The 17,026-nt window shown below is 49.5% G+C and overlaps 5 protein-coding genes across 5 annotated transcripts; 3 read left to right on the top strand and 2 right to left on the bottom strand.

The window, feature by feature from the left end:
- Positions 1 to 1,713: 1,713 nt before the first annotated feature.
- On the top strand, positions 1,714 to 4,075 carry N0V89_012052 (uncharacterized protein; the record flags this gene model as incomplete). The annotated part of the gene is made up of 3 exons (XM_056220777.1): positions 1,714 to 2,470; positions 2,524 to 2,656; positions 2,713 to 4,075. The coding sequence occupies 3 exons, from the start codon at positions 1,714 to 1,716 to the stop codon at positions 4,073 to 4,075; spliced, it is 2,253 nt and encodes a 750-aa protein (XP_056066080.1).
- Positions 4,076 to 4,648: 573 nt separating this feature from the next.
- Positions 4,649 to 4,978, top strand: N0V89_012051 (uncharacterized protein; the record flags this gene model as incomplete). The annotated part of the gene is made up of 2 exons (XM_056220776.1): positions 4,649 to 4,657; positions 4,697 to 4,978. The coding sequence occupies 2 exons, from the start codon at positions 4,649 to 4,651 to the stop codon at positions 4,976 to 4,978; spliced, it is 291 nt and encodes a 96-aa protein (XP_056066079.1).
- A 263-nt stretch (positions 4,979 to 5,241) lies between these two features.
- Positions 5,242 to 6,942, bottom strand: N0V89_012050 (uncharacterized protein; the record flags this gene model as incomplete). The annotated part of the gene is made up of 2 exons (XM_056220775.1): positions 5,242 to 6,048; positions 6,241 to 6,942. The coding sequence occupies 2 exons, from the start codon at positions 6,940 to 6,942 to the stop codon at positions 5,242 to 5,244; spliced, it is 1,509 nt and encodes a 502-aa protein (XP_056066078.1).
- A 1,907-nt stretch (positions 6,943 to 8,849) lies between these two features.
- On the bottom strand, positions 8,850 to 9,441 carry N0V89_012049 (uncharacterized protein; the record flags this gene model as incomplete). The annotated part of the gene is made up of 2 exons (XM_056220774.1): positions 8,850 to 8,897; positions 8,947 to 9,441. 2 exons carry the CDS (start codon positions 9,439 to 9,441, stop codon positions 8,850 to 8,852), a joined length of 543 nt encoding a protein of 180 aa, XP_056066077.1.
- A 4,884-nt stretch (positions 9,442 to 14,325) lies between these two features.
- On the top strand, positions 14,326 to 16,050 carry N0V89_012048 (uncharacterized protein; the record flags this gene model as incomplete). The annotated part of the gene is made up of 1 exon (XM_056220773.1): positions 14,326 to 16,050. One exon carries the CDS (start codon positions 14,326 to 14,328, stop codon positions 16,048 to 16,050), a length of 1,725 nt encoding a protein of 574 aa, XP_056066076.1.
- Positions 16,051 to 17,026: the final 976 nt, after the last annotated feature.

Genomic DNA, 17,026 nt, shown 5'->3' with positions numbered 1-17,026 from the left:
GGGTATTCAAAAGGTTGACGACTGGCACGCCATGGGAGGGGAGCTAGACAATTCAATACGGCGATCTGGTGGACCAATAGTGGTGCAAGAAGCAGTAGTTTGAAACAGCTGAAACCCACAAATATGTGAGAGAAGAGGTGCAGTGCTTTGAATTCTACTGCGACCCAAGCATGTGGAGCCTGGCTGAGAAATTGAGATACTGTCGTATCCAGTGATCGAAAATTTGGGAGACGCATATAAATCCCTCCGTTGCTCTCTTTTCCTGCACATTTCTGTCGACCGTCGTCCTTTGGTGTTGTCTAAACCGGTATCACAACAAATTAATGTGCTGCGAGGGAATGCGCAAGCTTGAAATGGGTAGGCATGGTAGCGTGGGGAGAGTAAGAATAAATGACGGAGGTCGAGTGGAATTCCTATGTATACCCTGAGCCGGAGGAAGAGAGGAATCTTGAAACACGTGCGGCAAAACTTTCATGTGGAAGGGGGAAGGTGCGCCAAAAAGCCCCAGTAATATTGATGGAGAAGGCCTGCGCAGCATGCACGTTGGTCGACTTCCTCATCCAAAACCCAAATACAGGTACAATTGAGCGGAAATCTACAATTGGCGTCAGGTGTGGGTTTAATCTTCTCTTCCATCCGTTTTCTCTCATTTAGGCGAGATTGGCTATCGAACCCTTTTCACTGAGCCCCCACAGGCTGATCCTAGTGCTTTCGACATCCAAATTTACTACAAATGGTATTTGTTATTCTGTTGTTTTGAACTAGTGCACGATACCACCGAGCCACACGTACTTTCATCGGTTTCTCGATCGGGTACTTCAAATATTATCGTGTACCCCTATTGCTTTCCCATCGTATTGCCTTCTACGTTTCACGTCGATCTCATTCGTATGTACCTAGTGCTTCATTTTGGGGATTTTGGGGATTCTGAACATCTCCACAGCCCCATACATGCTCCCCATTTGGCTCAGACCTACAAGCCAGTACAAGGGCGACGATTAATTGTGTGCAAAGGAAGGTACCGGAAAGCAGAGGACAGGAAAACCTATAACACATCTACTTCTTTCCCGGAATCAAGCCTCCACACCTTTTTCTCTGCAATCACAAGCCTGCCAGATATAGATCCAGTGAATTAAAGCCCATTGCAGGTCCGGGTGTAACAACAACACGACCGTCGATTCCATTCTCAGAGTTGCTCATGTTGCACTACCAACCCGACGGCATCTTATCGTAGAAAAAGATGGCGGATTATAGAAATCGCCAGGCTAGCGGCACAACTTGAATCTTCATAACCAGCGAAGTCTAGATGGAGTATCCGGTCAAGATTGTGGAAGATGTAGAAGATGGAAGTGAAGTGGGCAATGCAGAGTTCGACTGTGTGCTATTAAGTAGGTACATCGCGTACCTTGGTTCCATCCTAGGTATCACCACTCAGTAGAACACTCACAAGTCACACTAAAGCTATTCCCACGAACGTTGCCTAACAGCACGTGATCAAAGTGACGGAAGAAGACATCGCTAGGCTGCAGCGTTGTTTCATGTGTCTGCTTGCCATAGGCTCAGCCGCAGTGGCTTGGCTGTACCGGTAAACAACAACCTCTGCCTCGACGCGTCGCTATGCTTCACCGCTTTCGACATGTTCCTTCTGGTCCTTCAAGCCATAGATACTCTACCTGCTCCATCTTTATCCGTCTCCTTTTTGAAACACTCAATATGCGCCTTTTAGAACGGAAAGACGACGGCGGCATCCGCCTGACAGAGTTCTTTGGCGACGCCATACCGCGCTATGCTATCCTCTCGCACACATGGGGAGCAGACAGTGATGAAGTCACATTCAAGGACTTCATTGAGGGCATAGCCATCGCGAAGGCAGGCTATCGAAAAATCCAATTCTGCGCTGATCAAGCTGCTCATGACCACCTCCGCTACTTCTGGGTTGACACCTGCTGCATTGATAAGTCGAGCAGCGCCGAGCTTTCGGAAGCAATCAATTCGATGTTTGCATGGTATCGCAATTCCGCTCGCTGTTATGTGTATCTGTCCGATGTTCCGACGTTGGCCTTCAAGGAGAGCCGATGGTTTACGCGAGGCTGGACGCTGCAGGAGCTTCTTGCTCCAGACTCCGTGGAGTTCTTTTCTAAAGAGGGCCAGCAGCTTGGCGACAAACGTTCGATGGTGAAAGAGATCCACGAAATTACAAGCATTAGCGTTGATGTTTTGCATGGAAGGCCTCTATCACAGCTTAGTATTGACGAGCGCATGTCTTGGGCGGCTAAGCGTCAAACAAAACGCGAAGAGGACGCGGCATACTCGCTGTTAGGTATATTCGACGTACACATTCCACTCATATATGGCGAAGGTCAGAGGAAGGCGTTTGCTCGGCTCCAGAAAGAAATAAGTCAAGACTCAAGCGGCCAGCGGCTTGCCGGCGGAACGACGAGCTTACAATTCGGCTATCAACCGACACAAGGTAAATGCGCCTGGTGATGGCCCGCGGTCCTTGTGGCTGAATGTAGCTTATAGGTCAGTCTTTCTCCAACGTGCCATTTGCCCCAGATCGAGACTTCGTCGACCGGCCCGATATCCTAGCATGGGTGCATGATATGTGCGGACAGCCGGGAGCGAGGGCGGCTTTGGTGGGCCTGAGCGGAATAGGGTGAGTCGACGCCCATCCTCTGACTACTCGACAAGGACGTAACTGAAAACCCGCAGCAAGTCGCAGCTCGCTATACAATTCGCCCACCATATCTACAATACATTGCCGCGCCCGTTCGTCTTCTGGGTACACGCCAGCACCCGCGCCTACTTTGAGGAAGGATATCAGGGCATTGCCGACAGACTCGAGCTACCTGGGCGACTCGAACCGAAGGCAGACATCCTGCAGCTGGTTAGCAATTGGCTATGTGACGAGAAGAACGGACAGTGGGTGTTAGTGCTGGACAGCGCCGACGACAAAGAGATCTTCTTTCCGTCCCAACAGCAAGGACAAGAGAACGTCCCAGCATCGCTAGCGGCTTACCTCCCTCAGCGCGGCTCCATACTGATCACCTCGTGCAATGAGGAGGCAGCAGCCAGTCTGTCAGGCGGCCATCAGTACATCATGAAGGTTCAGGCGATGGACGAGAACCAAGGGCTGCAGCTCCTACGGAAGAAGCTCCGGCGCAACAAGCTGCAGGCTACATCACAGGAAGAAGGCGCCGCAAAAGCCCTACTACGCGCCCTTGACTACATACCTCTAGCTATTACCCAAGCTGCTGCCTATATCAACCGGCAAGCGCGCATGACAGTACCAGACTGCCTAGACGAGTTCAGGGCGAGCGATAGGAAGCGCAAGAGCCTACTGCACTACGACGCGGGCGACCTTCGGCGTAATAACGCGTCAAATTCGGTGTTGACAACGTTGCAGATGTCGTTCGAGCGCATCCGCCAAGAGCGACCGTCGGCGGCCGAGCTGCTGTCGTTAATAAGCTTCTTCAACCCGTGTGGAATTCCAGAGGAAGTACTTCGAAGGCACAAGATCGTACTTCGAAGGGACGGTAGTGTCATAGCAAAAGCAGGAGCACCAAACGATAGGAGCAAGTTCGATAGCTCGTTCAATGAGGACCTTAATGTCTTACACGCGTACTCTCTAGTCACCATGACATCGAACGATGAAACATTCGAGATGCATGCGCTAGTGCAGTTCTGCATGCGTGTCTGGCTATCATCTTCTAACGATGCAGACCGGTGGCAGGGTCGATTCATACAGCTGATGGCACAAGAGTTCCCCAGTGGAGATTTTGAGACCTGGACAAAGTGCAAGCAGCTGCTTCCACACATTGAAACGTTGTATGATGCTGAACCGGATGCAGACGATATGGTAGAAAAGTGGGCGCAGGTGCTTACAAACGCTGCGAAATATCTTTGCAACAGAGGTAGTTATCACACTGCACAAATGGTAGCAACGATAGCAGTCACGGCTCAAGAGCGTGTGCTCGGTCTGGACGACGAGGCGACACTAAGATGCTTTAGCCTCTTAGCACGGGTGCTGCAATACCAGGGAAAGTACGTTGAGGCAGAGAAGCTCCACCGATGAGTAGTGGAAGGGGCTGAGAAGCTGGGGATGCAACACTATACGCTAGCGAGCGTGGGAAACCTATCGGTGGTGCTGCGGGCGCAGGGGAAGTACAACGAAGTAGAGAAGCTGAACCGACGAGTTTTGGAAGGATGTAAGGAGTTAGGGGCAGAGCACACCTATACGCACACCTATACATTGACAGTCATGAACAACCTAGCCTTAGTGCTACACTACCAGGGAAAGTACGTCGAGGCTGAGAAGTTCAGCCAGCAAGCGCTAGAAGGAATGCAGAAGAAGCTTGGAATTCATCACCCAGATACGATATTGATCGCAAGTAATCTAGCATTGGTGCTAGGTGCGCAGGAGAAATATGCCAAAGCAGAGGAGCTTTTTCGCCAAGTGCTGAATGGATGCGAGAAGGAACTTGGTATACAACACAACCATACGCTAATAGTCATGGGCAATCTAGCGACAGTGCTATATAATCAGGGGAAATACAAAGACGCAGAGAAGTTCACCAAGCGAGCGTTTGATATAAGAGCAGAGGGATTCGGGGCGCAGCACCCACATGCGCTAGAACTTATGAACACCATGGCGCTGGTGCTTAAGGCTCGAGGTAAGTACGCTGAAGCAGAAGAGCTTATCCTGCAAGTGCTAGAAGGGCAGAAGAAGGAGCTTGGGGTGCAGCATCCAGATACATTAACAAGTCTCAATAACTTAGCGGTAGTGCTTCAGGACCAGGAAAAGTATGATGAAGCAGAGGAGCTGCACCGGAAAGCGCTAAAAGGGAGTGAGGAGGAGCTTGGTATGCAACACCCAGACACGCTACAAAGCGTGAAAAACCTAATTTTGGTGCTACAGTATCAAGGGAAGGACGTTGAGGTAGAGAAGCTTAAGCGGAGATTGCTCGAAGTAACGTAGAAAGAACAACTTAGGCATCCATCCAGCCACCTCCGTAGCCGACCACATGTATACAGTATTGAAAGGCTGTAAATCACGGATCTCCACATTCCTGTGTATGTATTACCTCCCTAGATCCTCCAAGTCAACGCCTTGAACAATAATCATCTCCCATCGTCACTTCCTAAGGGTAGTTACATGACTGCGTCTCTTGCTCCATGTCCCAACTTTCAGGCAGCCCAGCACAGTTTGCAATCTAGCTCTGCGTCCTGGAGCGCAGGATCTTAGCGTAAAAAAGAATCGGCATTCTTTGCATCAGCAGTGATAGACATAGTCCGCTTTCGGTTCCGAGGGCGATTTGAAGTTTCTTCCACAACTGACACAGAACGAAGGCTTCTGCGGATTTTTAAGAGCTCCTCATCTGCCGCATGTATGTGAGCTTGCTGAAGTACCCAGCCGGGTGTGACAGGTTCCGGTTCAGCCTGCTCTCGCATGCGGATAATTTGTGGGACTATCACAGTGCCATCCTGCGCATTGGCGGTTGTGGGAGGCGATGAAGTGCGCTTTTGATCTTGCACTGCAACCGGAAAATCGACTACATACCAAGGGTATCCCGTCTTCGAAGCATGTACATCAGGGCTTGGTTCGAGCTTCTGCCGCCCACGTTGTACTTGTTTCCACTGCTTCTGGAACTGGATCAGAAGGCCTTGGAGCGCATTCGAGAATCGGTCGAAGTCGTCGTGTGAGGCAAAGAGAACATCTACGCATACAATCCTCTCCAAATCTTCTAGGATAAAATCAATTATCTCTTCGTCAATCTGCTCCTGATCGTCGGGCAGCATGGAAAGAAGGATACCCCTGGTATACATCTCTTTCCTCGGATCGATAACTGCTTGGTAGCGTAGTGCCTTTCGCAGACCACTGTAGTCCTCTACCAGATAAGTAGGCTGGAAGAGGAATTTGATGACAAGGCGCGCAAGAGCGCCAAGAGTTACTGCTACCCGCATCTGTTTTGAAATGGGAGCATTATTTTGAGGGAGAGGAATATCGTTTTTGAACGCTTTGTTGTCATTCAATTTCGTCCAGTCCTTCTGTGAATAGATGAGACAGGTACAAAACTATGCTGTGCACAATCAACCTACCTCTAGTACATCCTTCGACAAGTCCCGTCCAATGGAGTTTTCGATCAGTATTGCAACCGATCTCCATAGCAGGTCTAATTGGCTCGTCCTGTGAGCTTATCAGAATGTTTGATTATAGCATGAGCTTTTGGGAACTAACACTGCCGTAAGATCGAGTTCCTCAATCTCAACGGAGAATCCTCGGTATTCCTCGATTGTCTTCCCCAATTCGGAATTTTCCTCCTTGAGTCTCTTATTCTCAGCTGTTCTCTCTTCCAAAGACTTCTTGAACGCGGCTGTGCAGTTGTATGACTTCTTCAACTTTTCTTTCAAGCCATTTTCCGAGTACTGTGCATTCTGCAACTTGGTATCGAAGTCTCCGATTAGTTGACCTCGACTTTTGAGTTCCTTCGTCATCTCTGCGTACGCCTTGTCAAGGTCATCGAATTGTGTTTTGCACTTTTGGAGCTCTTGATTGAGGGTAACGATATTTTTAGCTTTCTCTTCGGAAGCTGTCGCCAAGTCGTTTGCGTCTCTTCGTAGATTTGCGTTCTGCTTTCCCCATTCCTGGAACCTCTTTTCAAAGTTCAAATATTGCTCATTGTTGTAAGCACTATGAGACGCATCGCAGGTAGCCAGTTGGTTTTTCAGATCAAGTATCTCACTATCCTTTTGTTTGAGTACAACCCTTTGGGAGATATCACGCTCGATGAGGCTGGTGAGGCTCTCGAACCCATTTTTGGACGTGAATGATTTCACAGCTTTCCAGAAACCCTGTACTTCGTCGTGAGGATCACGAACTGGTTTGGTGCTGCTGTCACCTGGTATGGTTCCATTGAGGCGGGGCGCTGACTCCGTAGCCATTGCGTCTTCCGTTGATCGTAATAGTCTTGGTATCAGAATCTCAGAATGATGGGATCTATGTGCACAAGACGTCAAAACACTTATCAGCTTTTATGCATGCCCGGAAATCACGGTATATCCAAGAATCTGCAAGGACGCCACCGCTTTTCGAACCCTGATCTACTCTGCAAGGTGATGAAACGTTTCCCGGAGTCATAGGCTGGAATCATTTTCGTTTGCAGACGGTGTGGGTAAGTCAGTGGCTCATTGGCTCTCGACAGCACCATGATAGGGCTCTATCTCTTCGGTTATCTGCCTTGCACACGAATGAGACCCTTTCAGCATGCCGACATGCAAGGCTGTACTTCATGCAATAAGTCTTTGCCGGTGAAACCACAATGTTGGTACTCATGATCACCCCATGTACACAGTGCCGATCCGTGTCTGTCACATTGATAGCATGCTAAGTTGACGTGATAGGTAGAGGGCAAGGTCGAATATGTAGCAGGCGCTCGGCACGCTGTTGTATGACGGCAGCCTCGGACCGAGTGTTTCTCGGAGCACGAATTCACTTGTGGGCCTGACACTTCCGGGTTTTTCGCCTCAATGAATGGCTCCTGTATTTAAATGATTTATTTCAAAGCAAGCAGAATGTCCATTAGGCATAAGCTGATGATTACGGTTTAGACTCCCTACGTAGTAGTCGAAGTATTGACTGATCGTGTTGAAAGGCGTTGACACGATGTCCATGCTAATGAAGGGCCAGAGCATGTTCACTAGAAACAGCTGCTGCCTGAATTATGCAGTAGAGCTGTGGTGTGCAGAGTCGATCGCCATATCTGGGCTCGAAAACCCGGGCTAGTCCATGTAGTTCTAAGGGAGTACGGCTTGTTATTTTAACCGTACTGGCGTTGGTCATAGTGATTATTGCTGGTCATGTTGAGATCGATACCACACCATCCGCCTTTGTCGAGAGGCACGGCGGCAACTGACACGTTGCATGCATGAACGGCTCGTGATGCAGGCGAAACGAGTGTACGCGCTTAGCGAGGGCGGAGACGCAGCGCGTTACAGTGGTGGCTGGGAACGTGGCAGAGCATGAACGGTTCAACCAACGGCCAAGCCGCGGGAACGGAAGCGGGGATAGACGCGCTTCAAATTACAATATTAGTTAGCTGCATGTGAGGTCTCACCACCAATGAAATACGAGCATAAAACGCGCGGCACGGCCGTGTGTTAAGACCACAAGGGTAGCTAGTCCTAGAGGCGTTAGGTTGGTTCTCGGGCAGGAGTACTGTAGGGTAAGAAGGGTGTGTTGTTGATACGATAGTATCTTGCGAAGTGTAACGAGTCAACAAGGTAGCCTGAGTGAATCCAAACAATAGATTGATAAACAGGTTGAACACGAGTATGGGGAGCCCATCCTCGTGTTCCTATATACATAACAGGTCCCATGATATCCTACAGTCCCATGGTATCTCACGCATGGGACGCATGGAATCCCATGGCACATTCACGTGACTAGTCACATGATCCCAGTACTCCATGGCTTGGCGCTTGGGACACCGTGGGACATTACCTAATCCTCTGGTGGGGCCTCGGCGCCTGCCTGCGTCATAAGCGGCTTTCCTCCATGTGGATTCTCGGATCCTAACACCGTGGCGGGTCCGGCTGGCGATAAGGGTAGGTGGATTCTCATACCGTAGGTTTTTGTAATTGCCAGCTAACCAGGGGCTATATAAAGCTACATATACAAGGTATGATATATGCCATACTTATAATATTAGGAATTCTTAATTTATAACTATATGGTGATCTCAATTCTATGAGCAGACGATTATTTACTAAATATTGAATATTTTATTGCTATTATAGCTCTGATATAATCATAGAGTAATGTTTCTACTTTTTTCTGCAGTAAGAGGAAATTAGAACGTAGGATCGTCTCTACTAATAGGAACCAAATCCCCCTTGCCCTATCAATGTACATTAGTACAGCCATTCAACCACAAGAACGCAACCTACCTTAAACGCCTCCACCACATCCGCCTGTTCACTCAACATAAACCGACTAACCTGATTCCCCACATCAGCCAGCTTTCTCCACCTCTCCAGGCACTCCTTCTGTCTTTTATCCCCATGCGCCGCCTCCGCCTGCTTCCAATGGCCCTCGGAGAAAGAAATCATCGTCGTCATCTTCCGCTTGGAAATATCGTACACAGCAGAGACTACGGTTCCCGTCTCTTCGAGCCAGTTGATCTGCCACAGCTCGCCGGGACGGATGCATTGGTAGGTGGCTCGTTGGTAGTTGATTCTGCCGGCCATGGGGCCGCCGTGGATGGCGTAGACGACGCGGTCATGTGAGAAACACCAGAGCTCGTAGCGCCATTTCTCCGGGTTGCCGTTATGGTCTTCAGCGTCGTAGTCGTAGATGAGGTGCGTGTCTTTGATGTCGTCATCGAAGGAGTGATGTAGTGGAGTGTTGGTGAGGAAGTCAGGGAGTGTGTCGCCTGGAGCCATTGTTGTGGGACTGTTGATTAGTGACAGATCCAATGGTGTGTATAAATCTGTGAATGCGCACAGTAACTGTTAAATACCTTAGGAGTATCTTCGGGGACCCGAGGTGTTCGAGTCACGTGTGGCAAAAGCCAATCAGAAAGTGGGCAAGCGCTAAAGCGATATGGCTTATTTGCTCAGCCATTTACTACTCACACGTGATTCAAAAACCTCGGGTGCCTCGAAGGTAGCCTGAGCGACTTGCTAGACGCGAGACTAGAGACCACCGGAAACGGCCGGACAATATCGATGACGTAGGCTCACACCACGTCGCGAGACACATCATATGTGGAAACACAAATCGCAGTTACTTTTCGTTATACGAAACATTCCGCTTCCAAAAGACTTGGAGTCCATGACCTGTGGGAGAAGTGCCATGCGCATAAATGAACGTCATGTGAGGTATCTGAGAGATAGCTCAGATATCTTCATGAAAATCCTAGTATTATGCTATTCCCGTATAGCAAAGGGACTGACGAAGACCATGAAATAGATGGAATTAGAAGAAGAACTGAGAGAAGTGGTGCTTTGCGTACTTGCGATAAGAGGGTAGGCTGATTATGGCAAGTATATTTCCATTGGCGCATACCAACAAGCGCCATCTCCTGATTGCAGATCTACCGTCACTCATGCCATACGCTAATCAACCCAAAAAATTGAAAGGTACTTGAAAACTACATCCACACATGATAAGTGATGTTGTCTCAGATCAGCAGACTAGCGAGAAAGCGATTTCCAAAGCACATGTAATGGGGTTAGAGCTTACTTTCCAACGGAGAACCGGTGCTAGGTTGATGAAAAAGAAGGTAAGCTCCAATATCACATTGTACCAAAACACTTGACGAAAGGGCTATGGAGTCCTTGCGCGGAACTATCCTCTTCTAGTGTAACACCCTCGTGGTCTTGATAGTACCTTAAAATTGCTCGTATCCAAAGTTCGGTGCCCAAAAGAGATGCCGCTAGCCATCTTATGTGTGCTACATGGCAGCCGAATCAGACGAGTTCCTTGAGTGGTCCCGAGCGCCTAGGTTCACTGTGTGCGTCGCATAGACTATCCAGCCATTACTAGACCGGGTTTGGCGGTGCACCGGCTAGGCTCGGAAAGAAGCAAATACATGTTCAGTAATGGCAGGCCCTCATCGAAGAGCTTCCTCCACCGCCGTTCCACCTCCATTGTGCGATTGGCGCTCGCGTCAGTCTCACATACCGCGTATAGACAGACTCTCAACCTCCCAAAAAGCAGTGCTGATATCCTAGAAGTCAGTCCTTGTTCAGTTTTTAATGATATACGGACCATGATCTCAGTTATATGGGACGTTTTCGCATCGTCTGACCATATCACACAACGATCTCCACTTCTCGGCTCGGCATCGCAAATTAAAACCCCAGCGCTCGAACGGAAACGCACTAAACGGTTTTCAAAAGTTGCAAGTCACACCCATTGATAATTCTTGGGCACAAGACTCAAATGAACCAGAGCAAACTACCCCAACGAAGCACTGAGAGAGTATTGTTCGGTCTGCTGTCGGATGGCGCATCTGAAAATGGCCAGCTTGAATAGAGATAAGAGTGGAAGGCCTACCTTGGCGTGCCGTCTTCCCTTTGGACATCCTGCGATGGGGTATATCGAAGTAGCTGCAGAAGCTTTAGATATAATACATTGATCCAATTTTGTTTACTATGTAGATATGTGCTGAATTCCTGCCTATAACATCATGATTAGATACTATTATTGGCAATAAGAAATCTTTACAATGCAAGGGTACCATGGTCCTAAGCACTGCTGCGAGGCAGACACGATCCTGCCAAGGATTGGCTTAGCTTATCTTTCGGAATGCGGATACGTGAGAAGGTGGCGGTCGTAGTGCTTTCAGGTATGCCCTGTTTCAAGTTCGTGCTTCATTCCCCGACTATTATGGCCGCAGAACAGAAAGTGGAGCTTGGTCCACAGAAGTGAATAGTTACAGAACAGCCCGGCCAAAGAACATCTTACCGTCAAGACCATTTGCGATTGGTCAATAAAGCCAAACAGCGGATCCCCAATACCATCTTCCCAGACGGAAGACTGCTCTGCTGTAGCACCATGATCGTTCTTTCCCGGTGGCTATAATTTCACGGACATGGCCTGCATACCGCATTACTTGATTAGCACAGTGACACTGCGTAATAAGGTTGCAGTCGGGAGCGTCTTATCGTTAGAGTATGTTGTGCAACTGAGCTACCGGACCAAAGCGGAGACTTCGGCGCACGACGAGCCATTCCATTGTATCGTACAAAAAAATAAGTTATGAGTCACCGATTAATGTAGCGATCCGATGATCCTGTCTACAGAGGTCGATCAAAAAATTCTTACGATGAGCGTTATTTGCTTACCTTGCAATCGATATTTCCTCAACGATGAGGCTCTACAACAGCACCTACGAGACTCACCTGCACATATGGAGTCCTTCTACTGTAACGAATGCGATCGGTCCTTTGGTAGCGAAGAAGCCCGCCAGCAGCATTTGCGGGACTCTCTGGCTCACCTTGCGGCCCCGGAAACACCTCTAGACACGTTCTTTCTCTCCTTTCTCACCTTTGCATATGATCCATCTCAACCGCTAGCGACGTCCTACGCTGGTTTGCAAGCTCACATGAACTGGCGGCGTGGGGATGCTGCATCAGCCGATGCCTGGGACCGCTACCAAAGTGCGCTAGAAGATGAAATACGCTTATGGTTTGGTAAGGAGGATGATGTAGCCGCGTGGCATGCCCTCTGTCATGCCATCGGTGTGGAGCCACCGCCACGAACATGTAATCAATGTGAGCAAGTATGAGTCCACTTTGCACTGCTCTGGCTCTTTGTGCTTATCTTGCAAACAGGCCGTTCGAAGAACTCACGTAAACATTGTTGATCTCATCGAATGGGGACGAAGGCGTGAGAGTGACGAGAGTAGAGTACGGACCTTTCGTAATGTGGCAGCGTTACGAGCTTATACTATAAAGACGGGTAAAAATTTTCGAAACACGGTTGATTAAGAAGATAGCAATGTCGTCTTGAGACACCTCCTTCGTAAAATCTTTCGTGGGAATTTGTGAAAGGGTAGTGGCGCAGTTGCGCAAATGTGAGTTCTGTATCGGCTGTGCCGCGCAATGAGCCTAGGCGAGTCGTTAAATGGACTGGGTGCACAAGAGCTGATCCAAACTCTCTGTGAGCTTGAATAGCATTGATGAATGATCGTGACGGTCGCGATAGCTTGCATTTGTGAGCTTTGTGAGCAACAGCTGACGCTACACTACTCATTTCCTTGTTGGATCCGATTGGGGAGTGCGGGAAATCCGGCGTTATTTTCTGCCTGCTCATCGCCTTGCGATGCCTTTCCCCCATCACGTCGGTCTCTTCCATCATGTCCACGTCTAGGATGAGGCGCAGAGTGCTGCTTGCCTGACAAGCGGAACTCCGGATATCCTGACTAGGTAGAACGAGAAGAGCTGCGTATTGCACTGGAGGCACAAGGACTGGGCAGAAGAGGCGAATGGACGGGCAAGGACAAGGGTTGATAGGCGAAGGTTGCGCGCCTGCTGCCTTACGGGCGTATGTATTGACGCCTAGAGTCTCCATCAGCACCCCTCACGCCCGCCCACATAGACGAGTCTGTTACGCGACACCCTCGCGCAACACTGCACTATGTCGAAACCTACGACGAGCAAATGCGCTGTGGCAGACCGGGACTGAAGCTACTGGCCGTGCGGAGCGTGAGTACTAGGAGCGGCAAAGTGGAGGGTATTGATGTTCTCAAGTTTCCTGCGGTATATATTGCGCCACTTTCTTCGCCCATAGAAGAGATCCAGCATGCGGAAGGGCTTATACGAAGGAAGGCTAATGTTTTGGTAGGTAATACATAGATTCAAAATAGCTAATGAGGGTCTTTAGCGAGCGAGCCGCTTCTTCTACGGTACCACGACCTTCTTTCATGCCTACAGCGTAGCGTGCAACAAGAGCATGCAGCGAACCTCTAAAGCAACTGCCGAGGATCTGATGGAAATTTCGATAGGATCAACACTCAGGCCTTAGATCTCTAGGCCTCTCGATCTCGGAGGGTGCGTCGGAACGCAATCTTCGTTGGTTTTTCTGGATGACGCTAGAACGAGTCCACCGCGAAGCGTACAGCGCCCATGCAACGGGTCCTGAGCGACTTCTTACAGGCCATGATTGCCACAACGATGGGTATAAAAACATTAGGTGTAACCACAATGGGTGTAACGCCAATGGTATAACGATGGGAATGAATGATCGGGGTATACCTAGGTATGAAGGGAAAATAGCTACGGCTAGGACGAGGCCCATGGCGGCAGGCATGATATATAATCTACGAGCGACCCAGTATCACGAGCCAAATTCGTGCTTCAAAACTTGAAAGTCTCTTCTTTCGCTCGTATAGATACAACAATTTGATCGATGTGTCGCTGTTCTGCTGCTCTTCTCTGTCTTAGACCCCTATCGATCGTTACATTTCTGTAGCGTCATCAATTGCCGCTGTAGTGAATGCCCCAGCACAATGACGAGTGCGAGCGCTCCTTCGATATTCGTAAAATCGAGGGGGGTAAGTAGTCGGGAATGAGGACGACCCCAAAGGTTGAAGGTGATGTTCCCTCAAGGCGAGTGCATTTAGGCTACGTCGCGGGAAGAGGGGTTGTCAGCCTTGTGCCCGAGTTCTTGCGAACTCTTTCTGTTCCTTTGCGACCAAACTTCTTTCAACACTCTGTCCCTAATATATTCTCCTCTATCAGTACACGCAGCTCTATGGTTGCTTCCCCGCGCGAAATCGTCGTGATCTTTTATACGAAGCGCCTTTCACATCGCTTAGCATGGCATCTGTCTCAGAGCATATAACACCACCCAAAACTCCTGCGGGCAAGACGAGCATGAGGATGCCGATAGCTTCAATACTGCCCACTCCTCCTAGCAGTCCGTCTTCTTCATCTCGCAAGCCAATCGTCATCCCCGTCGCATCTGCTGCGACCTTGCCAACGACCTTGCCCTCACAACCCGTAAACGACGCCCAAGTCTTGTCGCATCTAGAATCTACACCGGCAGCACATACGTCAACCGCGAATACTAGTTCAGCGCCGCGAACAATTAATACCAAACCATTGACAGCAGGAAGCCCCCCTTCACGCACCCTCGCCGCGCTCAAGACGGACCTCCGCATCGATGGCTGGCAATGCGGCGCCCAGACGCGCAGAAACACAGAATGCCAACACTTTATCTTGAATAAGAACAAGAATCTCATAAACGCGCAACTAGCTTCCATGACGGGCCTGACGCGCACCTCTCCGGACTTTAAAAACGCCCTGCTCAAGCTCGTCATGCTAGTGCACTGCCACCAACACAATGCGAATCAAAAATATCAGCGCCGACTCGAGGTCTGGAGCCTTGCGTTTCCACCTGGTAGCGTTGATGATGGCAGCGAGCCTGAAGTTCCCATTGAGCAACTCATCAGGAAGGCTCTCGAGCCATTGAGTACCAAATGCATTGCCCGCGGCAACGGATGCGCGTGTGAGGAGAGGATTGGTGGGCACAAGGTGCAGAATTGCGAGAGAACTCTTCAGGAGCTCGTTAAGCAGGAACTATACTCCGACAATGCTAAGCTCGAGTTCTTACTCAAGGTACTAGAGTGGAACATGACTTGTAGCATCCATCAAAGCTCGGGGCAATTCACGTTGGTTCCGGCGTGGAAGAAGAGTGTCATGGCGGTTCTGCCCCTGCCAACGCCACTCGGCGATCGGGCCGTCGCCAGCAACGCGCCGGACAAGCTTCAAGCCTGTCCGAGGGCTCAAACAGGTCCTCTCATCGTCTCAACTCCATCGATGACTGAGAAGAAGGCTGTCGTTATCGTAGAGGACTTGCCCAGCCTACGAGCTTTACCAGACCCCATTATTAGCTTAGATGCCGATCCAGCATTGTACTGGCCAAAAGCCTACGACTCGAGCCCTTTTGATATCCTCGCACACGCCAACCACCACGCCAGCCCTACACACTCGCACAAGCTGATCCGTGATAAGATCAGCAAACCACTAGATGCCCATGACCTTCGCGATGGGTATGTCTACGCCTACGAAGTCGAGGGCAACGAAGGCTACGTCAAGATTGGGTATACCACACGTCCCGTGATGGAACGGTACGACGAGTGGTCATTCAACTGCAACAGGCAAACCAAGCCGCTGTACCCTTCTCCTCCTTCTGCTGCTGCTACCATTTCAAGTCGTGCAACAGAAGCCGCAGCGGCGCCGACAGTGCTCATCCCGCACGCGCGTCGTGTCGAGGCCTTATGCCACGCCGAGCTCAAACACCGCCGTATCAGGATGTACTGCGGCGCTTGCCTACAGCAACACGTGGAGTGGTTCGAAGTATCGGCTATAGAGGCCACGGCCATCATCCAGAAGTGGTCAAGGTGGATGACCACACGGCCGTATAAACTGCTGCAGCTAAGGGACAAGCCTAAGTGGACGCTTAAGGTAGCCGAGGCGCAGCGGACGTCGAGGTTTGAGCAGTTTATGCGAGAGGTTACGGTATCGCATACTCCGCTATAGAAAGGGCGAAAGAATTAAATTTATTTAATTGAAATCCCTTTATTATTAGGGGGTTCTACGTACCTATCTAGTCTAACCAGATGCACGGTCTTATAGGTACTTAGGAACGAGATGAGGAGGTTAAGGTGCAAGATTAATCTAGTGCATGTGAGACATTCACTACATTAGTAGGGTTAGGATACGCATGTGAGAGCTTGTAAGTTGATTACTGGACTAGCGGCTGTTGGATGTGTGGTTGTGGGTGTCAGACGGGAAGAAGTGAGAAGAGAAGGGAGTGAAATGAGAGACGGTTTTGAATGCATGGTACAAGGGGCTTCAAGGGGACGAGGATGAGGTGGGAAAGTGAGGTGCAAGATTTGGTGTGGGAATTCAGGGTGTAAGGAGGATCTTGCATACTTGGAGAAAATCATTTTTTGAGATTTGTGGTAAAGAGGGCGGATTGAGTGGGTTAATGGAGGATTGTATCGTTTGCATGCAATACATGCCATTTTTCAGAAGTTGCAGAGAGACCAACAGATCGCTTTAAGAAATACAAATACCAAATGCTGAACGCTGAGATGCCAAAAGCCGTTACCGTCCTCATACCCTCGTACATGCATACCTTCCCAATGCCATTACCAGCAATGCTTCCAAACACCGCCCATGCTTCTATTACATGCATCTTTCCCACCCAAGAACGCCTAGCGAAACGCAATAATCTCAGCAATAATCTCAGTAATACAAAGAAATACAAAGAAATACAGAGAGAGAAAAGAAAGCGAATGAGAAGGTCCCTAAACTGGAAAACCCGGAAGATGACAAAACGCTAAATTCAGAAAAAGAAACACAGAAACGAAACGCTAAAGGCAAGAGGAGGCAGCTGACAGCGCCTCTACTCTATTGCTTCCCCAGTGACAGTCGAATCCCACGTCCCCTTCTCCACCTCACTCCCCCTCCTATTACTCTTCTGACTCTTCTGCGACCCCGACCGACTAAG

The sequence above is a fragment of the Didymosphaeria variabile genome (genome assembly GCF_027946475.1).
Source record: "Didymosphaeria variabile strain IMI 356815 chromosome Unknown scaffold_9, whole genome shotgun sequence".
NCBI lineage: Eukaryota > Fungi > Ascomycota > Dothideomycetes > Pleosporales > Didymosphaeriaceae > Didymosphaeria > Didymosphaeria variabile.
The sequence above is the reverse complement of the archived record's forward strand: the minus strand, read 5'-3'. Positions and strand labels throughout refer to the sequence as shown.